Here is a 22330-nt window from a genome sequence, read left to right on the forward strand (position 1 = left end):
TTTTTTCTCCACATGTAGTAGCACAAAAATCTTCATTATCATCACGTTGATTACAAATTGATTTGAAACCATCTTGAGCCTTTCTTCAACCTCATTGAACCATAGGACCGTCGGACCATGGGATCGATGGACCATGTGCTCTGATACCACTTGTTGGGTTATTAAGGAAGGAATATGGCGTCATGCGGAAACTTACAATTTACAAATTATATAGTTGATAAATCAGATAACAAAAACTTATACTACAAATCAAAATATTATTATATCAAAACTAATATAAAGAAAAACATTGAAACTTTAGAGAGAATAAATCTTCCCATAAACAAGACTCTTAAACGACTACATTGTGGATGTTATTGTTTTTGTGTTAGAAGAAATAAACCTATATTTATAGAGTCCTAAAACCTTTTCTTACTAGAAAAAGAGTTCTAAAAGGAGAGAATATACCAAATATGAAAGAATATTATATTTTCCTTTCAAGAAAAGTAAAAACATTTATGGTAATGTTTTGTCTTTTTTTTTAAGGAAAAATAAATCTTAAATTATGGTAAGAAAATCAGGGCAAAACCCTAACAAACACTGACTATCGTAACTAGTATAAATTATAAGAATTAAAAAGTTAAAGGACTGAAAAAATTAATTGGAGAGAATGTTAAAAACAAACATTGCGACGTTTTTTAAAATACAATAGAATTTAAATAACAATCAAAACAAATATTATATTTAGACTAACAATATAGTACAACCATTCAAACAAGGTGTAAATTACGAGTATGAAATCGAAAAAAATGTTAAAATAACTATATAAATAATGAAAAAGAATATTAAATTATCTTATTCAAGTCAGTCGCCTTTTAAAAGGTAAGACGCATAACACCATATGTCTTATGATCAAACACATGTAAGGCACAAGTTGTCATGTGTCTACCCTATAACTTTGACGTCGTTAACGCGTACCAACAATTTTGTCCTTTTGGTTTTAACCTTAAATTGTTTGCTCTTTTGGAAATTTTGATCAATTTTATTGCCCTTTTGGCTTCAAATTCTGAAAAGAACTATAGCAACACAAATAAAGGAACCAGGACAATAATGTGAATTGAATGCTAAAAGACAAATATAGCAGCCACTAAGGTACTGAATAGGGGTAAATGAGTAAATTACTACAGTCTTAATGAGTTATCGGTTTACCCAATAACCCAATATTAAAAAATCAAAACCAAATGGATAACCTAGTCATTTAAAAATAAAATAAAACCACTAAAAATCATTCATCCAATAGCAATAAACCGATAATATTTTTTTTATTCGATTTGATGATAGATTTGATTTTGCACCCGCATTCTTCTTAGTGCAATAAAATACAGAAGAAAAAAAAGTCCAAATCCACAAAAGAAAGTATTATTAAGATCAATGTCATTATGTTAGGTCCAAAGTTCAAAAATTTTTTAATGGAAGAAAAATAGTAACAAAATACATTTTCGTTCTTCCTGCAGTTTGGCTATATTTGTAAGTTAGATCATCAAAGGGTGTAGCAATTATATTTAAATTAAAGACATATTTGAATTAATTATTGGATGGTAAGAACATATAAAAGTTGAACTGTAATGAATAGCATGTTTACTTAATTTAAAATACGGTAAGAGTCGTTTGATATGCGAAATGAGATAAGTAAGGATATTTTATTAGATGAGATATCCATGAGATATATGAGATAGTAATTCCATATTTTTAAACAAATAGTGGGATCATATAATTTTGGAATTAGCACTCAAGGGTGTGACCTAGTGAATCCAAAGGTGTGACAGTACTATAATAGTCAATGGAGTGATTAAGAGCAATGAAATCTCATGTTCAAATTCGAGTGGAGACAAAAATACCGAGTGATTTCTTCTCATATGTCCTAATCTTGGTAGACAAATTAGTTACTTGATATATGTTGTTATTAAGAGATGACAGGTATCCCGTGAAGTTAGTCGAGATGCGCAAAAGCTAGCTCGGACACCAATATGACATTTTTTTTAGACAAACTAAAAATAAAAGTGTGTTACATACAAAATAATAGGTTTTATGATGAAAATAAGATTATTCTATGTACTTCATCTTAGATTCTTCCATAATTTTTGTATGTGCACACAAAATTGATCTGTTAAATTTTTTGAATGAGTTATATTCTCCATAAGTTCATTCTAAATTATGAATACAATGTTACGTGACTCAAACATTTTTTTTCCTTAATCAACATGATCTTCATTAATTAATGGATTTAAGTAAAATGTATTGTTAGCATAAACAAAAAATTTATTATCAGATTATCTTTACTTGTTGTAATAGATAACATGTTTATTTTTAAGATTTCAAATTTTACATTTAAAGAAGACCTTATAACATATGTGGACGTGCTTTGTACGTGCAATTTGTACTCCATATATCAGTGTTTAGTGTTGACGATGTTTTACACTATATTCAATCGTACAAAGAATATCTACATATGTTAGTATTTTTTAAATGTAAACTTTGAAACTTAAAAATAAATATATTACCTATTACAATACGTGAAAATGACTTTATAATATAAAAATTGTTTACATGGTACATTTTACTTAAACCCACTAATTATTGAAGACCATGCTAATTAAAGAACAGAATGATTTAGTCAAGTAAGATTGCATTCAAAATTTAGAATGAACTTAGGGAGAATTCATTCAATAAAATTGTGGTTTTCAAATTCAATAATTATTGGCTTCGATTTTTATTTTGACACATCAACTAAGACTAGACCACGACAAAAACACATGATTAATTATTGAACATTCTAAGAAAATGTTCTACATTATTATTTAAGAAATGTTCATAAGTTAAACTAGACAATTAAAACTGAATAAGGGAAGTATAATTTATCCTCCTCCAAAATAAAATACAATTATCCCCTTAAAATTTATCTTTCCTCATAATAAATCTATCTTAATTCTTAACTTGGCTTTTCATAAAAACTTAGTGTAATTAAGAAGAAAAGGTACATGACTTCAAATATAATTACTACAAAAGAGTATTATATATTGAAAAACTCTTCTGAGTATGACTACTTACCCTTATATATTCTATATTTTATAAACGAACAAAGGGAGAATTACAAATCGACGTAAATTCTATCCGATCAAACCATGAAATGTACTTCAGACTTGTAAGAGGTTAGACTTAGTTCCTGAAGATAGTAGGATTAACTGGGCTTAGCTTAGATAAATGCTCTTTAAACTCATTCAATATCTTTCTCGCATTATCCTGTTAATAGTTTATGAATGTGCGTTTGTCGGAAATCATCTTTAATCTTCGATTTCTAGTGCGCTGATTCGAGAACAAGCTCACTTTTGTTCGCTTCCTGCTGCTCCTGCTAATGCTATTGCTACCTCCTCCTTTTCTCCTTCGATACGTGCCTGGTCAAAAATTGCTTTATTTATATTCTTCCTGAAAAGGTCATACTGATTTAAGTAGAGATTGTAACACTAAAAAATCTATCAATTTTACTGATTCAAAGAAATTCAAAATTTAAATATTTACTCAAAACTTTAAAGAGATTTTGTTATAACAACTGTGTGTTCTTTTTGTTGACATAAAAAAAGATAAAAATTTACTTGTGCGGTCGCTCATTCCCATTTAATATTAAGTTATACGTTCAGCTATAAAATTACGATTCACATTTGACTGTGAAAATTCTAACTTTAAATTTAAAGTTTGTTTTCTAATTGACTTTAAAATAATAGCACATTCAAATATAAATATTATTTCAAATATTATAAAAAGAATAATAAATTGCTATAAAATTTAATGTTATTGGATCCGTGCACAATACTGATTATCGTAACTAGTATAAATTATAAGAATTAAAAAGTTAGAGCGCTATAAAAATAAATTGGAAAGAATGTTAAAAACAAACACTATGATGTTTTTTAAAATACAATAGAATTTTACAAACAATCAAAACAAATATTGTATTTAGACTAACAATATAGTACAATCATTCAAACAATGTGTAAATTACACGAATGAAATTGGGAAAAATGTTAAATAACTAAAATAACTATATAATAATGAAAAAGGAATATCAATTTTTTTTAAGTCAGTCGCCTTTTAAAGCGTAAGGCACATAACGTCAACTTGAGCCTTGTAAGACACAAATTGTCATGTTCAATTTACCCTATAACTCTGACGCCGTCAACACGTATCAACTTCGCTCCTTTTGGTTTCATCCTTAAATTGTTTACCCTTTTGAAAATTTTGATCAATTTTGTTGCCCTTTTGTCTCTAGACTCTAAAAAGAACTATAGCTACACAAATAAAAGAGCAAGGACAATAATGTGAATAGAAGGCTAAATGACAAATATAGCAACGAATTATCGGAATAATTTGTTATTCCTTTCCTCTACTGGCAACCTTTCTTCCAAGGCACACCATAAGAGCCATTTATTATTTTTCTTTGATTCTAGATCAAAGATTAATTTTATCTATATTATATATTAATTATATTAAGTAGATTGTAGATTGATTTCGATGTATATCTATCATATCATTCCTCAACGAACAGAATAAATGAGTGAACAAGCACCGGAAGGTGTTCGTTAGTGAAACGAATAGCTTAGTCCCAGCGGACAGGACAAAACTTCCCTTAAAGTACTGCTGGAGGTAAATGAGTAAATTACTACAGTCTTAATGAGTTATCGGTTTATCCAATAATCCAATATTAAAAAACCAAAATCAAATTGATTACCCAAAATTATTTTTTTACTAAAATCGCTAAAAACCATTAACCGAATAATAATAGACAAATAACATTTTTTTCGATTCGATTTATTGATCGATTTGATTTTGCACCCGCGTTCTTCTTACTGAGATAAAATACAGAAGAAAAATAGTCCAAATCCACAAAAGAAAGTATTATTAAGATCAATATCATTATGTTAGGTCCAAAGTTCAAATTTTTTGATGGAGGAAAAATAGTAACAAAGTAGTACTAACAAAATACCTGCAAAGAGACTGAAAATTGAATGCATAAGCTCATCTACGGGTTACACTTATAATAATTAAACAGTTTGGCTATATTTGTAATTAATTATTGAATGGTAACAACATATAAAAGTTAAACCGTAATGAATGAATGTTTACTTAATTTAAAATACTTTAAAGATTTGCTTAATATGCGGAATGAGATAAGTAAGGATATTTCATTAGATCAGATATTCATGAGATAATAATTTCATATTTTTAATACGAATAGTGGGATAGAATAATCTCGAAATTAGACACTCAAGGGTGTGGCCTAGTAAACCCAAGAGCGTGACATAGTACTATAATAGTCAATGAAGTGATTAAGAGCTATGAAATTTCATGTTCAAATTCCAGCTGAGATAAATATACTGGGTGATTTCTTCTCATATGTCCTTGTCTTGGTGGACAAAGTTACTTGGTAGATGTTGCTAGTAAGAGATGATAGGTATCCCATGAAATTAGTCGAGATGTGCGAAAGCTAGCTCAGACACCACAATCCTAAAAAAAACTCTCATGAATAACTAATATCTCAAACTAAACATGAGATATCTCTAGATTATTTTCCTTATCCACGTAGCAAATGACCCTAAGAGTTTGAGTCACACTGGAGGGTAAATAAGAACACTATTGATCCTTCCTAAAACGAGGGAAAAGAATAAATAAATTAAGGGTGTCAATGTAATTATATTAAAAGTAAGGGGTCAAACTACATCTCCTCCTTAAGGCTTAAACCCTAACTAAAACCCAAAATCCCCAATTTTCTTTCAGCAAATGAATCAGTATCACCATTTCTTTCTTCATCGAAAAGCTTCCAAATTTCTTCATCACAGTTTCACTATTTTCCGTTCAATGGGCGGCGGTCCCCGTACTTTCCCCGGCGGTCTCAACAAATGGCAATGGAAGCGCCTCCACGAGAAGAAAGCTCGCGACAAGGAAAACCGACTCCTTGATCAAGAGAAGCAGCTTTATCAGGCTCGAATCCGATCTCAAATCCGAGCTAAACTCACTTCTTCTGGTGAACAATCGAATTTGAGCAATGAACAACAGCCTAACTATAGCCCTGTTTCACCACAAGACCATATTAGAGGTCTAGCTGATCGGTTCATGAAGGAAGGTGCTGAGGATTTGTGGAATGAAGATGACGGACCGGTTAATATTCCGCAGATAAATCAACAAAGCCAAGGTATTAGTGAGTCTATTGATTTGCGGAAATTGAGAGATACTAAGTTTAGTGATGTTCCTCGAAGTTACAGTTTTCAGCAAGCTAGACATTTTTGTACGAATGTTAGGGATGTTTTTGCGGAAAATTGTAGGACTAGAAATCCAGCTTGTTCGGATAGTTGGTCAAGACAAAACAAATTTTTAATGTTTGGATGGAGGTTGGGTAATACTGAGAATAGAAATGCGAATAATTTGAATGGATTTTTGAATTTTAGATGCTATTCTGTAGATAGAATGAATGGGAATAGGTTGAGGAAATTGGATTTTACTAGAAATGAGAGTTCGGAAAGTGAGGATAAGTCGAGATCAGTGGGATTGGTGGTGAAGGGTGATGAGCGAAAAACAAAATGGCCAAGGTTTCGACCGAAAGCTGAGGAGTCAACTGATGAAGACGATGATGAAGATACTGAGGTGGATGAGGATGAGGAGGAAAGACGTAGAAGAGGGAGTGTAAAGATGATGAGTAGTGCTGCTCTAGGAAAATATGATATGAAGACAAAGAAGAGAGTTCCATTGAAGTTTGTGGAAGATGAAGATGATTTATCACTGCATGTCGCGGCGATAAGGAAGGAGGTTAAAGGGCGGAGTATGCAGAAAATTGAAACCGAAGAAGACGAGAAGGAAACGATACTTAGCTCTAAAAGGTAAGAAATGATTTTTCAGTGTGCCGCTAGACATTGCAAAATGTTCATATTTATGATATTTCAGTGACACTGTGGCGTATGATCGATTAGGTTTGATGAATATGATGTATCTCCTTTGACAGTCAAGGCCCTTACTGCAGCAGGTTATGTGCAAATGACTAAAGTGCAAGAGGCAACACTTTCTGCTTGTCTTGAGGGTATGTTATTACTAATACTAAAATATTTTAGATATTAATTTGCTGTAAACATTTAGTTTTTCATCATATGAACAGTCTTGATAAATGAGTGTCATGTTTCATTCCTTGATTTTTCGAGCCTTGTGGTGTCTGAAAAAATGAATCCAGTGTGTGTAGGATGTATGTTTTGGAACAAGTTTAACTGATGAGCAGGTTCAAGATTGGACCTCTAGTATCTCTTATGAATGAACTAGTTCTCACTTTTGCTTTTGCCAATTACAGGAAAGGATGCTTTAGTTAAAGCAAGGACAGGCACAGGCAAAAGTGCTGCGTTTTTGGTAAATTATTTCTTCTCTTTTATGTGATTCCCTGCAGATTATTTGCATCTTTCACTTCCTTGTTCTTTTATTACTTCTATTAAAGGCCAACAGCTTCCAGCCATTGAAACAGTTCTGAAGGCCTCACGTAAAAAGAGTGCCCAAAGGGTCCCGCCAATAGATGTACTTATTCTCTGTCCCACGCGAGAACTTGCTAGTCAGATAGCTGCTGAAGCTAATGTGTTGTTAAAGTACCATGAAGGCATTGGTGTGCAGACACTAGTTGGAGGGACACGGTTCAAAGAAGATCAGAAACGCCTAGAGTGTGATCCATGCCAGGTATATATGCATTTTACTGTATTGGGACATTTTTTCAGTTTATGGTAAAAGATGAATTCAATGTGGATGATTTGCTTCCCTTGCATTTTGAGAATGACATATTGAGAAATGTACACATGTTTCTATTAAACAGGGGTACAACAAAAGATATGTGCAAGTTCTGCAAAATATTCTAATGATGTGTAGTATAGCAAGTCTGTTATCTGGACTCATTAGTTGTAGTTGCTTATTAGGTTTAGAAACAGAGACTAGACAGTCTAGCTATGGGCGGCATCTTAGTACCAGTGTTATCAAACTTGGCCTGGACCTGCCGTTTGACTAGAAAATACAGTACAATGGGGCCTGACCTGGCTGTGCGTAGCTGGATTGTCAAGCTGTTAGTACTAGTGTTAGGATCCGGGGGTATGGACCCAAGTGCGGATACGGCCAATAAATGTATATCATGAAATATATAAATATATATTAATTGAAGGTATTGAACTCAAACTAATAAAATGTAATTCTTTATCAACACTCAATATTTTATTCATTAGATATCTTGTGTGAAGAGAAGATGCATGGATATCCCAGATGTGTGAGAGGTAGGCTATGGATGGTTCAAGACAAGTAGAGGTAGATCGAAGAAGTATTGGATAGAGGTGATTAGACAGGACATTGTGCAATTTCAGCTTATCAAGGACATGACCTTAGATAGGAGGGTGTGGAAGACACAAATTACGATAGAAGGTTAGTAGGTAGTCGTGTGTTGTCTTGTTGTCAGTTTATAATTAGTTGTAGTATTGCTCTTACGATTTCTGTTACTGTATCTTGTTTCTTATACCCCGATTAGTGTATTGTTTTTTTGTAGTTTCTGTTCTGTTACTATCTGTTGCTTCTTGTACTGCTGTTGCTTCTTTTTTTGGGATTGTTTTTCTTGAGCCGAAGGTCTATCAGAAACAACCTCTTTATCGTGAGGTAGAGGTAATGTGTGCATACACTCTATCCTCCTCAGTCCTCACTTTGTTGGACTATATTGGGTATGTTGTTGTATAAGATATCTCGTGTAATAATAAAGCATTCTTATACTTTCCATATATATATATATGTGTGTGTGTGAAACAAAACTTAAAATCAAATCAAATACCCAATCAATCTATTATTCTTGGTCATAATATAGTCAAATCATCACCAGATTTGATGTAAATGTACGAACACAACCATGTATAGATCTCAGTAGTTGGTATCACATTTATGAAGCTTTTGTTTCTCTCATCTGCTATTCTGTTGTACCAAATTCACATTAAAACAATTTTCCTCCATGCGACACTAGGGCTAGATAATCAAAGGGGCAATTCTGAGAATTGAACTTAGGACATATTTCAACCTAAGCGAGAATCTTACTACCAGATCAAAATCTATTTTTTTTTTTTGAGAAAGGTAACATTACTTCTATATATCCACAGGTATACTACATCAAAGTGTAGTCCCCCTCCAAAAAGTTTTACTTACATCATTCCTAGGATCTTCTAGTTACAACCAGTCAATAATATTAAGCACATTTTCAGTATCTCCTATCACTACTTGCTTACACCAAAAATAATAAAGCCCTAGGCAATTAGTCTTTATCTTCTGGATATTGTTCTGTTTTCCTTCAAAGCATCTTTGATTCCTTTCCTTCCAAATTGTCCACCAAATGCAAGCTGGGACAATCCTCCATCTCTTCTCATTTTTTCCTGCATTTCCATCCCTGTTCCAACATTGTAGGACTTCTATAATACTCCTAGGCTTTGTCCACTTAATCTTCCTCTGTTGGATTAACATCTGCCACAATTGATCAGTCCATTTGCAGTGTAAAAAGAGATGGTTGACTGTCTCCACCTGTTCTTCACATAGATAGCAACTAGAGCGTAGATTGGGTTTCTTCTTGTTTAAGTTCTCATGTGTCAAGACTGCCTGCTTTGCCAAGAGCCATGTGAAATAATTCACCTTGTAGGGAATTTCTGTTCTCCAGATCATCCTCCAGGGCCATCCTGCATGCTGCTCCTCCGTAGACCTGAGTTCTCTGTATGCTGATTTTACAGTGAACTCTCCCCCTTCCATACTAGTCTATCTTCCTCTCCTGTCAGATTGGTAGCCATTTGCATTGTATCATGAAATCTTGCTATGGTTGTCATCTCCCAATCATTTAGTCCCCTTCTTAGAACCAGGTTCCACCCTTGTCCTGTCCATAACTCTGCCACTGTTGCCTCTTGTCCTTGGCTCAGACTATGTAGTACAGGGAAGGCATGTTTGAGTGCTTCCTGTCCACACCAAATGTCATTCCAAAAAGCTACTTTTTCTCCATTGCCCACCTTGCAGCTTGTTCTCTCTTTGACCAGCTGCCATAGGTTCCTGATAGACCTCCATACACTACAATTGTAAGGGTTGGTGACCACCTCTGTCATCCATTTATCCTCCATGCCATATTTTTCTATTATTACTTCCTTCCATAGAGATACTTCTGGTGAGACAAATTTCCACAACCATTTCATCATCAAAATCTATTTTTCATGCAGTAATATTTATATTTCAGGTTCAAAGCTGCTAAAGTTTTGTGAATGTTTCTTTTCTCTATCATTTAGCTGACCTCTCAAGGAGTTTGTGCATGTTTCTGTCTTTTATTGTGTATTTATCTGCATGTAAATTCATTGTTGCATTTGCTATTTCTGTAGATTATAGTTGCAACACCTGGTAGATTATTAGATCACATTGAGAACAAGTCTGGCTTCTCTACACGAATAATGGGATTGAAGATGTTAATACTTGATGAAGCTGACCACTTACTGGACCTTGGGTTCCGGAAAGACATCGAGAAACTTGTTGATTGCTTGCCTCGACGAAGGCAGTCCCTACTCTTTTCAGCTACTGTCCCGAAGGAGGTTAGTTTTCCTCATTTCCTCTTGTAAAAGGTTCACTGTGGGCTATAGCAGGCTGTCCACTAGATAGTTGAAGTGTGTGCAATCTGGTGCAACACCATTTTAATAAAAGAATTTGACTGATGTTATGTAATCCAAGAGCTTAGGTCTTTCTGGTGTGTTAGAACTTGTAAACTTCCTGCTGGTTGAAAGAAATGTTATGAAAATGCAGGTCCGTCGCATATCTCAACTTGTTCTGAAAAGAGAATATGACTATGTTGATACAGTGGGGCTTGGACTGGAAACGAATCCAAAGGTATCCGTTGATTTTGGTTTTCGCTTAAAGATACGGAATAGGTTCCTGCTTCTTTACAGAAAATTTAGACTGTTATTTTTTGGATTCAGTGTAATTTCTTTCTTTGCAATATGGTCATATTTTTTGAGGTCAGTAATATCTATCCTAAATACATGGGCTTATAAACAGGTTAAGCAATTTTATCTAGTTGCACCGCATGAACAACATTTTCAACTTGTGCACCATCTTTTGGCAAGCCATATCTCAGAAGTGCCTGATTACAAGGTAATTAGTTCTTAATGTTAGAATTTATTTGTACTTTTGAAGCTTTTCGTAATACCATCTGCTTTTTTGGTTGTGATGTTTATTTTCTCATATCTATTTTTTTTTATTTTCTTTGAACTTTAATGTCATACAGGTCATTGTTTTTTGTACAACAGCTATGATGACATCCCTCATGTTTTCCCTTTTCCGCGAGATGAAAATGAATGTGAGAGAGATCCATTCCAGAAAACCTCAACTTTATCGTACTCGAATCTCTGATGAATTCAAGGAAACAAAACGTGTAATTCTTATTACCTCTGATGTGTCAGCTCGAGGGATGAATTATCCTGATGTTACACTTGTTATTCAGGTATATGGCAATTCAGAGAGCTTATAATGCGCATTGATATTTCTTGAAATTCAAACATTATTTTTGACTCTTCTTTTGAATAGTCTGTTTCCTTTTAAATGCTAAAACTTCTTGTTCTTGGAATGGTTAAATAATTTTGGGTTCAATATCTTCCTAAAATGACCTTGGAAAAAATTAACAGTCAAATAAAGTACTTCTCCAATTTGTTGAAGGAGGTTGTTTATTAAAACTTCTTTCACAAACCTGAAGTAGTCAACCAAAGAATAATCCGAAGGCTCAAGTTATTTAGGCTCTTTCCTCTCCAACTTTGCCATCCTTCAAATTATTAGTGTCACTATTCACATCATTTCTCATCTAAAGTGTTTTCTCCTATTTGCGAAGTGATGATGAATTCGGTGGTCTGATAATCAAGGAATGTGCATTATGTGGGAACTTAGTTTGTTTTCTTTTTTTTGTGGGGCTGTTTCCTTTTCCTTCCTCTATATCTTACATGGGAATGTTTCTGTTTATCAGGTTGGTCTTCCTGTTGATCGAGAGCAGTATATACACCGGCTTGGAAGAACTGGGCGAGAAGGCAAAGAAGGAGAAGGTATCCTGTTGCTTGCGCCTTGGGAACAATATTTCTTGGATGACATAAAAGACCTCCCCATGGAAAACTGGCCAGTTCCACATCTTGATCCTCGTGTTAAAGTCAAGGTTTGCTGCTTTGTACACTCAATTCTTTTTTCTATGCACTGATAGGCCGTAGAACACAAAATGCTCCCCATTCACCTTAGGAAAATAAAGGAAATTCACTAGTTAGAGAGGATTATAATAAGATCTCTGATTACTATGCTGGACTTCTACGAGGTAATTTTTTTTGTTTTTTGTATGAGCAGGATTTTTGAGAAGTCCCTTTCTTGATTTTATTCCAAGCCATTAGCATTTAAGTTTGGTTTCAGTTAATTGTGATTGTAAAGCACTTTATTTCTTGTGCCTGGCAACCTGAAGTCGGTATTGTAGATGAATTATTTTCCGAGTTTCTTAAACACTTCCACCTGTTATCACAAACAAACTGAACAAGGATGTCACCACACTTTTGTTTGGAGTACGTTTAGTAGTACTGATGCTGTAGACTCTGTCAGGAGTGTTATCCCATGCCCGCCCCACCCACTGGAAACTAACTGTTTCATTTACTTCTGGAAATCATTTTAGCTTTTTGATGATATGATAATTGCAGATGGAAGAAGCAATGGAAAAGATGGATACTAGTGTCAAAGAAGCAGCTTATCACGCTTGGCTTGGTTATTACAACTCTGTCAGGGAAATAGGCAGAGATAAGACGACACTTGTCGAGTTAGCTAACCACTTTAGCGAGTCTATTGGTTTGCAAAAGCCTCCTTCACTATTCCGTAGAACAGCTCTAAAGATGGGATTGAAAGATATTCCTGGCATCCGGATACGAAAGTAGCTCAGGGTTTTTTGTCTTACGTTAAAAGAGATGATGATGTTAGAGGAGAGTAGTAGCATCCACAGTTCTGGTGAACGTTGATTTGGCGTCAGGAAACAACATTAGCGGGACTTGTATTTGGTCTTTTGAACCGTCTATTTGAACATCTTGTGAATGTATTAAATTTTCTTGAAAAATTAATTGTAAATATTTGAGTGCTGAATAAATTCTCTGTAAACCTTTCCAGCAAAGACCTAATTCATGATAAATTTAGATAATCTTAATTCTTGGGTTATGTGTTAATGGTTTTGAGTTTATGTTTCCATTTTTTTAGATAAGCCAAAGTTCGTCTATTCAGGTTCTTTTATTTGCTTGGTAGGACATTGCATTCTCCGGATAATTCAAATTGAAGCAATTGAATGTCCAACTTGTGCCGATACGATGTGGTGAAATGGTAAGACACGTGAAATTTAACATCTCAATAAATTTCATTGTAGTGACAACTCATCAATCTTTCTTTTTCTGTTTAGCAGCGGATCTAAAGTACAACTTACGGTATCACAAAAATTTAGTAACTTTTGACTTTTAAAATCTCAATAAGAAAGCACGATTGCATTGTAGTGACAACTGATCAATCTTTCTTTTTCTGTTTCGAGAAGCAGATCTAAAGTACAACTTACGGTATCACAAAAATTTAGTAACTTTTGACTTGGTCCTATATACATATTGAAATTTACTAAATATCTATAAATATTTTATGATGAATGAATTTGTTTATTAGTACATGTTAACTTAAAGTTGCTATAAAAATTTATAAACTTTAAATTTTGAATTCGTTTTGCTTGAAAAGAACCAAACCTTATACTGTTCTGAGTTTATTTAAGTGGGCCCTGTAAACGAATTAGTTCTGATAATTGGACTATGAAGAAGGGCCCAATGGGCTCAAAGATGACGTCATGTTACAGAAGTAACAAATATTGAAAATGAAATGTTGTTTTCATATGGATGTTATGTCTTCTCAAACATGCAATATCCCACAAAAAAATGAAAATTCATTTCATATCCTCTTTCCTTTAGACAATTCTTTTCTTGGAACCCTCGGAAATCCGGAGTTGCTATTCTTTGAATATACATTGAGCAATCCGCTGTATCAGCTTAGTCATCCTTACGAATAGATATAAATCATATAATTAAAATTCCCATTTTTTTTCTTTCTTCAAAATTACACAAAAGAATTCTGATGAATTGAATTAAAGAAAATATGTAGTATTCCAAGTAGAAATTCACCAAGACTGATTTCCTTGTTAATTGGACAATTCTTATTTTATTTTATTTTTACAACAGAATTTGCATAGTTAGAAAGTACATAAAATACTATAGATCATAGTCATTTTAGAATAAAAAAGTTTATAAATATATGAAAATCGCAGTTACAGATAGTATTATTGACTCTCCTAATAGGCTAATAGTGTGCTGGCATATATAATTGAGATAGAATATCTAGTGAATTCATCAATAATAATAGACGTCTGATGACATTCCAACCTTTCTTTGTTAGACCTGTTTATAGTCGGAAATTCCAACTCGAAGACCCTAATACTACTTACTTCGCAACATATTATAAATTGAACCCCCTTTTCAGCATTTACACAATAAGATGACCAGCTTAACTAGGTGCATTAAATTTAGTAAATATTCATTCATCCTTAACCAGAGTTCCTGACAAGTTTTTGGTGAAATAACTCTGATAAGAAGAAAAATGAAGGCACTAGGAGACCCTCCTGGCCCAACCCTACACACTCTAAGATCCTTTTTCAAACCTGCTCCCATTTCAATTTCAAGTCAAGAAAAAAAAGGCTCGAATGGTACGATCCCCAAGTACAAAGTCACCTTTGCCAGGAAGCGATTTACCCCCAACGTGAGACTTCCCAGAGTGAATTCAGATTTAGTCGGACTCCAATGTTGGTACCAAACACCGGATGAGAAATAAAAAAAAAGGTGTATTTACTTGTTGACCATGAACAATGAAACTCTTGTGAGGGTACAAATGTCATTTTACACAAGCCAAGATTAGCTAGTGTTTTTTTTTTATTCAACTCTTGTCTACACCATATGTTTTTCAATGCATATTAATAAGACAACTCATCAGTCTACACAATTGAATAATCTCATATTTTTTCTAAATCTTCTTCTACTTCCAATCATCATATACTCATGAAAGCTCAATATCCTTCTGTTCCAATTTTACTACTAATCATGGTGATACTCATTCTGAGCCAATTCTCAAGTTGCCATAACATCCAAAAAATGACCACTACAAGAACAAAACAAACATATAGAGACTTAGATTCCAGGTACTCATGGCATCTCTCTGCATCAGATCCTAAAACATCAAGAAATGAAGATATTGAGCAAAGCTACAGAGTTTCAAATCACGCCGTTCCGGGAGGACCAAACCCTTTACACAATTGAATTGATTTGATTGTATTCTTCACTCATCTTAGTGTCTCTACAAAATCACAGGTTTTGCAGTTAATTTTGTCATAATGTTCCAAGTAATACTGTATAGAGAGAAGTTTTTTGTTCTTCTTGCTTTTGCCTTTTGCTTTTTGAAGTTTTATGTATTCATTAACTAAATGTACAAAGTTGCCTTTGTACTTTCTGTTCAGTTATACACTGCAGTCTGCAGCAGTTGCTCATTTCTGGCAGGGGATCTTGATCCAGTTATCAAGTAGTTCAAAAGCAGCATCATGTGATCTTTAAAAATATCAATCTTTTGTAACTTACACAACTTTAAGATAATAATAAAAGGCTATAGATAATGAAAGGAGAGAAACATGCCAAAAGATAAATTTCTAATATAGTAGTCCCTCCGTTTCAATTTGTTTGTCTTATTTTGACTTGACACGGAGTTTAAGCTAGTAAATAGACTTTTGAGTCTTGTGCTCTTAAACTACAGATATGTAGAATGTATCAAAATGCACTTTAATCTTGTGGTCTTAAATATGTATGTGTTGCCAAGAAAAAGAAGAAGAGACATCCCTTTTTAAAGAGACTAAAAAGGAATGTAAGACAGACCGATTGAATGAAGGGAGTAGCTAATAACCAATCACATTGGGATCACTCACCCACTTTGATTAAAGTATATGTCCATTCAAAACAAAAACTGCAGCTGATGCAAAGAAGTCAACTAGCTAGATTCGAAAGCAGACAGTAAGCTAAATATTTCTTCCTTATTTTCTAAGACTGGCAAATAAATTTTTAAGCAAGAATAGCCTTACTGGTGGAGAAGCCAGTTAGCTTTTCGATCCATCGGATATATTATTATACAAATTAGAAAAAATAAACAAGGGTGTACTATAGTCTATAGTAATTTGTACATCCACATAGGAAGATTCTATTAGTAAGTTCTCCAAGCAGTCCAACATTTCATTTTGAAGTATTTCGAGGTGAATTCCGGATGACAATCTTGACATGAGGCAATCGAAAGATTAACTTTTTCCCTATCCTGTGAGAATTATGTCTGCTATGAGAAACACAAGATGCAAAATTATTTAATGGATCTGAAAAAATGACTTCTTCGATCCTCGAAATTAAAAACCAGCTACATGGTTTTGCTAGTGTGCTCCTGGATAAAAACTAAAAAGATGGGTTTTCAACGAGGCTTATTTCCAACATTCTGGAAAAAAAAACCTTTAGTAGAATGTCCGAATAAGTCAACTCATTTTGCTTTCCCACAAGATCTTCAAGTAAGTAACTGGAGCCTAACGACCACAAGATTACACACACCATTGAATTTATAAACTACCCTACCCTATACATAGCATGTATGTCACGCAACTGAAAATGTTGTATTACAGTGTATTTACTAACTGGATGAGATTAATTCCTGTTCAGTTAATACAGAAAAATGATGCAAAAGCCATAAAAAGATACTACATAATCACTAAATAATGTAGTTGATGAGGCAAAGCTGAAACACAATTTAAATAATGTAGTGATTTAGATGCTAACCTGCTGATTGTCCGGAAGAGGCATCTCAAAGCCACTGCGGTTGGTCAATATAAAAAATAAGATGTTTAAATGCTTTATATGTAAGGAGCTCAAGTGAACCAGCAATGGGGTGAAAGTTTTGCTACATAAGCTCTGTGCCCACTGGATCAATCGAAAAATGAACAGAAAGATGTTTTTGGACAATTGGCTGAAACTTAGTTCTCCACATCTGCTTTCAATAAACAAAGCGTTCAGATTTTGGCAACTAGATTCATCATCATCAAGTCATTCAATTTAGGCCAAAGCTACTTCTAGCTTCCTTTAAACTTCAAAATCATTAAACCAATGATCTCGGCATGTTTATCATAATAGTAAATCAAGCCATGTAATAGGAAGTGTTATTTTCAAACTTAATCTATCTTATAACCTAAACTATAAAAGAGGCATTAAACATAAAATATAAACAGCAGAATTTTGTATGTTAAAGTTTCTTAAACATAATCTCAACTTATCTGCTAAAGAACAACTAAGTTGGAGAGTGATTCCGTTGGAATATCTTTTGTTACAACTGACAAATAATGTAATATGCTAGTGATTCCAAGAGTGGATAACCTGCCATTGATTGAGCGCACTTACATTATTATATTCTGAACTGTTCATGAACATCTGGAAGGCCTCCGCTGATGAATAAATACACAGTTAGATGTTGGAAATATTTCAAATTGCAAGTTAAAGGAAAAAAAGATGAGAGCTCACTAGAGCGAAACCGTATTACTACACCATGAGTATATTCCGCACTGGAAATGTTAAAATTTGAACCTGAAAATGTGAAGTAATATTTCTATGAGGTGCTGGGGAACTGACAGAGAAATTAGAACCAGGGGAACAAGTGATGTGGACAGGAAATGCTGATCTGATCAGTGACAAAATAATCAAATGTAAACGGATTAATAAAATCCCTTTAGGTTATTAAGTATATCTGATCTCCAACTTTAATTCAAAAATATGCTTCCTTATGGCTTCTAACCAAACAAGAAAATAAAGCATGTCAATTGGGGAAATTCTACAGATAAGAATGTCATCAGTAAAGTATTCCAGGAATACCGATAGTAGCCTGAACGATCAAGGATGGGAAATCCATTGTCAGCTTTGACAGAGTGAGCAAAGCATCTTCGGCAGGACCATCCAAAGAACTCTTACCAAATGCTATGAGAAGTACAAGCTCCACACCATAGTTGAACTCCTGCCACCCAAAGACTATTAAATGTCTCATTTTAATACCAAGAACCTACCCGCACACTAATGCTTTCTGCAAATTACTAAAACTACTGAAAGACCGGCCAAGAGAAAGATAGGTAGGATTGTTTGAGAAATCTCTCTTGTCAAATTTGAAAACCACCAAGTAGTAGACATTAAAGAGTGAAAATCTATAAATATGAGGGTAAGCCTCACTGTTGGGAATCAATAATTGACCTATTTCAGAAGAAGTCTAGTGATTTGCCTATTCCGCATTAAGTATATTAGAACAAAAGTCAATTGGATGGCCAAAAGGAATAACAACTCTAACTACAAAGTTCAAACATCCAGTGAGATTCAAACAACCTCCCCTTTTCGAAATATTGACAGCATGTCATCTTCTACTTCGGACTCAAAGTCGGCATTGATAATCTCCTGTCAACATGTAAAACTGAAAAGTTTCAGGATATGGATTTCATCTGCAATGCAACTAAAGTATACAAATCAAATGGCACAGAGGATTTTGTTCTTTACATGTTAGGGCATACATGGCAGTAAGGTACAACATGGTCCCTAAGGACACCCACATAGAATTGATTCTCATAAAACTTCAATAGATCCTTCTTTGTTTGAAAGCGCATGTAGATACCGTGGCTATATTTATCATCATTCCCACCAGAGACGCGTCCTACAGCAGGAAATAAAATATAAAACAAACATTTACAAAATACACACCACAAAAGGCATCATTTCCCTACTTCATGCAAAACAAACTTGAAAGGAAGACTGAAGTGAAGCTTCTCTGAGTAAATCAAGCTTTATAGATTGTTCAGGATGAGAAGTAGAGGGATTTAACCCAAACAATTGAAGTCAAATTACATAAAGAATGTCTCCAAGAAAATATGCAGTACTTTTGTATTTACTCTGAATAACGTGGATATTTTATTTTCCTACATATAGATCTCTTTCTTCATTTAGCAACTCGATTTTGGAGAATTTCTAATATTTTCCTTAAGAAAAAAGTTTGGACTCTCGTTTTTCAGCCTAGGACTTGACTACATTGTTGATAGATCTCATATTGTGGTCACCAGACATAAGTACAACAAATTAAAGAACTCGAGTAATATTTCATTGAGCACAATTAAAGCGAAAACTCACAGCCCCTTATTATATCAATGTAGAAGTCAAACAAGAAGTAACTTTGACCTAATGAGATGGAAACAATGCCACCCATTTGATATTGGGTTGTATAAAGGTAGTCCAGCATATCTTTCTCTTGTTCTTCAGATAAGTCCTCCTTTCCTTTGATCAGACTCACGTGTTCAACTACTTTTCTGCAAGCAGCAAAGCAAGTTGTTTCTTCAAGAACAACTTGAGAAAACATAATACAAAAGAAACAATAACAAGATGTAAACTACATTCAAGATTGGGATATACGGCTGAAAGAAATTGCATATTTCTATAAAGTTTAATGGAAGATTAGTTGATTAAGTTATTCCCAGTATTACGACAATTCCTGGAAAATCCTCTCTGATGAAAATTCTCTTATAATTATCCTCATCTTTGGAGGGGAGACTTGGAGCAATGAGTAAAAAAATCTTCAACCTATAGATAACGGGTTTGAGTTGTGGAATTAGCCGCTAATGCTTGGGTCTGGGTAGGTTGCCTATTTGACAACTCCTTGGGGTGTAACTCTTCCCTAGACCCTATGTGAACACAAGATGCATCGGATTTGGGCTACCCTTTTAAGTATACTCATCTTTCATTGCAAACGTTCTTAAATGGTCATCCCCATGCCAAATATGAACAAAACGCAATGGAAATCAAATCTACACTAAATATGTGGAGATGAATATCACAATCTAGAATTTTCAAGCTAAAGGTAACTGATGCAAGACTCATTAAGATCTAAAGATTCAAGATAAGTATAAAACAGTGCACCGTGCAACACAAAAGAGAAATGTAGAATCTTTCCATTGTTATCAAAATAATAATAATTGATAACTGTGGTGTCGAGGCCAACTTTTGCACTTTGACTAATTACATAGGATACCTTCTACCAGCAACAAATATTAGATAACTCAATCCACCAAGGCTAGAACATCTAAGAAGACATCACCTAATATTTTCTTTTCGTCTCTACTGGGATTTGAACGTGATACCTCATGGTTCTCAACGCACTTCATCAACCACTAGGTGACACCATTGGGTGCTTCTATTGTTATCAAATTAAACGTACATAATATCCTTTTCCCCTTTAACATTTTATTTCAAATAAACCAGAAGACTATTGCACATTAGCACGACAACTTATCCTTGATTAAATAAATTTAAGCTACTGAAGTCATATATTTTAATTATAGAGACTCAAACAATAAAGCTACATTCCAAAATCATCAATCTCTTACTGAATGCAGCAACAACATATGATTTTTTTTTTTTACATCAAATTCACAATTCAGCATCAGTATAAAACTTTAACAAGATTAAAAGTACACCAACCTTTTCCGTTTCGCATCATTATCGAAACTCAATCGATCAGCAGCCGAGCATATCACATTGCGATTCTTACTTCGCAAACCGTGATTTGCCTTCAAAACACGACTACCCAAAGCTGCAACTGCAGAGAAAACAGAGGAAATTAACAGTAATTATGGGAAAACATAGAAAATTGCAATTTTAAAAACTGAAACTTGAACAATCCATTAATATAAAATTACCATTCAATTTGGGGGTTTTGTTAACTGAAAAAGGAATTAAATTGAAGGGTTTAGGAGAAGATATTAGGGTTTGAGTATGATGAATCTGCATATTGATTTTGTGTGGAGCAGAAGCGTATAGCTCATTGTTTTATTTAAAAAAAGTTGAGATACTTTAGTAGTGAAATGGGTGGACTAGGAAGTTGGAAAGATGGAATGGCGCTAAATATACTTGTTCATTTTGTAGTTAATTTTTTTTTACGGAAAAACTTTGTATTTTTGAAATTATGCCTTTGGTTAATATAGTTTAGCATTTTATATATGTGTGGTTAATGCTGAACAAATAAAAATAGAGAGAAGGAAAGATGAGGTGCTTTATGACTCGTCGGGGGGAAATCAATCATTCCATGCACTATATTATTGGCAAAGATCGGTGTAGCGTATTTGTTATTGATTCATTTTTACTTGTTTAGTATTGACTTAATTTTTTAAATGAAACAGTTAATAATAGACATCTAAATAAAGTGGACAGAGGGTATAGATATGCATAATACACTATGAGCCTTGCGAGCTATCAAATTAATTTACCCTGTGCTAAAGATAAGAACTGAAAGCTAATAGATAAACAAGGATTAAATGCGCTCCTCCACCCTATCTGTACAAATTGAATAACCCATTTATACATAGTGGTAAAGGGGCTTCCACAATCATCGACCATAGAAATAGAAATGAAGCGTTAATTCTTACCAACTTGACCTTGTTGCTCTTGGCAACAAACATGCATGAACCATTTCACGAAGTATGTGTCCAGATATGCCAAAGTCTTGATAGTTAGCTCCATTTAAATTTCTCTAGGTGGAATAATAAGAGAAGGTAAGATTCAAAAGAATTTTAAAAAGTTTTTTTTTTAAAAAAAAGGGGCAGGAGGTATTTGTACTAGAATAACTATAAGCAAACCTTTCTAGATGTTTCAACATTGTGCTTACAGGCATACCGGTTGAAGTAGATTCATTTTTTGGTCAATCAAAACCCCTGCCCTTTGTGGAGATCTGTGGTTTTGGTAAATAGTCACCCGGGCCTGGTCACTGTGACCCCCTTTGTGAGGAGGCACCCCTTCTCCCGAATTTAGGGTTATATTTTTTGCGATAGAGTACTCAGCTTTTAAGTGCGGCCAGTATCTTTTACACATATGGATGCAATGAGGGATTCGTCTATACTTCGGTAAAGTTTGGAAGACCGTGATTGATCCTGAAAGGGAATGAATGGTAAAAATAACATGTCGTATCAACGAAAAGTTACGAAAATATTTCATTGTTCCTAGATGAGTATAAAACTGTGTTAGAATTCTTGAAACAAAACAAAATAAAGTTGGGTCGAATGAATAAATGGATAAGGTTGCGGCTTCAATTAAATTATAGGAAAAGAAAAAACAAC

The 22330-nt window shown here is 33.9% G+C and overlaps 4 protein-coding genes across 6 annotated transcripts in view; 3 read left to right on the plus strand and 1 right to left on the minus strand.

The window, feature by feature from the left end:
• The window catches only part of LOC125820432 (uncharacterized), a 430223-nt gene that overhangs the window by 332511 nt on the left and 75382 nt on the right, over positions 1 to 22330 (plus strand). The gene's annotated exons all lie outside the window — the stretch shown is intronic.
• Positions 1 to 22330, plus strand: part of LOC125820431 (SPX domain-containing membrane protein At4g22990-like) — a 174150-nt gene that overhangs the window by 24503 nt on the left and 127317 nt on the right. The gene's annotated exons all lie outside the window — the stretch shown is intronic.
• Positions 5812 to 13017, plus strand: LOC125820316 (probable DEAD-box ATP-dependent RNA helicase 48). Its single transcript, XM_049499755.1, has 10 exons — positions 5812 to 6905; positions 6996 to 7102; positions 7364 to 7419; positions 7513 to 7737; positions 10428 to 10634; positions 10843 to 10926; positions 11095 to 11190; positions 11324 to 11539; positions 12053 to 12235; positions 12759 to 13017. Exons 1-10 carry the CDS (start codon positions 5812 to 5814, stop codon positions 12987 to 12989), a joined length of 2499 nt encoding a protein of 832 aa, XP_049355712.1. The 3' UTR covers positions 12990 to 13017.
• Positions 17065 to 21026, minus strand: LOC125820452 (uncharacterized). The gene is made up of 9 exons (XM_049499889.1): positions 20918 to 21026; positions 20700 to 20817; positions 19404 to 19531; positions 18746 to 18885; positions 18564 to 18632; positions 18066 to 18204; positions 17718 to 17780; positions 17598 to 17641; positions 17065 to 17190 (listed from the first exon to the last, which is right to left on the minus strand). The coding sequence occupies exons 1-9, from the start codon at positions 21006 to 21008 to the stop codon at positions 17104 to 17106; spliced, it is 879 nt and encodes a 292-aa protein (XP_049355846.1). The 5' UTR covers positions 21009 to 21026; the 3' UTR covers positions 17065 to 17103.

The sequence above is a fragment of the Solanum verrucosum genome, unplaced genomic scaffold (genome assembly GCF_900185275.1).
Source record: "Solanum verrucosum unplaced genomic scaffold, falcon-dt-bn FXZP01000229.1, whole genome shotgun sequence".
In the NCBI taxonomy this organism is placed as follows: domain Eukaryota; kingdom Viridiplantae; phylum Streptophyta; class Magnoliopsida; order Solanales; family Solanaceae; genus Solanum; species Solanum verrucosum.

Coding starts and splice junctions, on each gene's coding strand:
- LOC125820316 (XM_049499755.1), top strand. CDS start 5,812: ATGAATCAGTATCACCATTTCTTTCTTCATCGAAAAGCTTCCAAATTT. Junction 7,420..7,512: donor GCAAAAGTGCTGCGTTTTTG/GTAAATTATTTC, acceptor AAAGGCCAACAG/CTTCCAGCCATTGAAACAGT. Junction 11,540..12,052: donor ATGTTACACTTGTTATTCAG/GTATATGGCAAT, acceptor TCTGTTTATCAG/GTTGGTCTTCCTGTTGATCG.
- LOC125820452 (XM_049499889.1), bottom strand. CDS start 21,008: ATGCAGATTCATCATACTCAAACCCTAATATCTTCTCCTAAACCCTTC. Junction 20,818..20,917: donor CAAAACCCCCAAATTGAATG/GTAATTTTATAT, acceptor TTTTCTCTGCAG/TTGCAGCTTTGGGTAGTCGT. Junction 18,633..18,745: donor ATGTTGTACCTTACTGCCAT/GTATGCCCTAAC, acceptor ACATGTTGACAG/GAGATTATCAATGCCGACTT.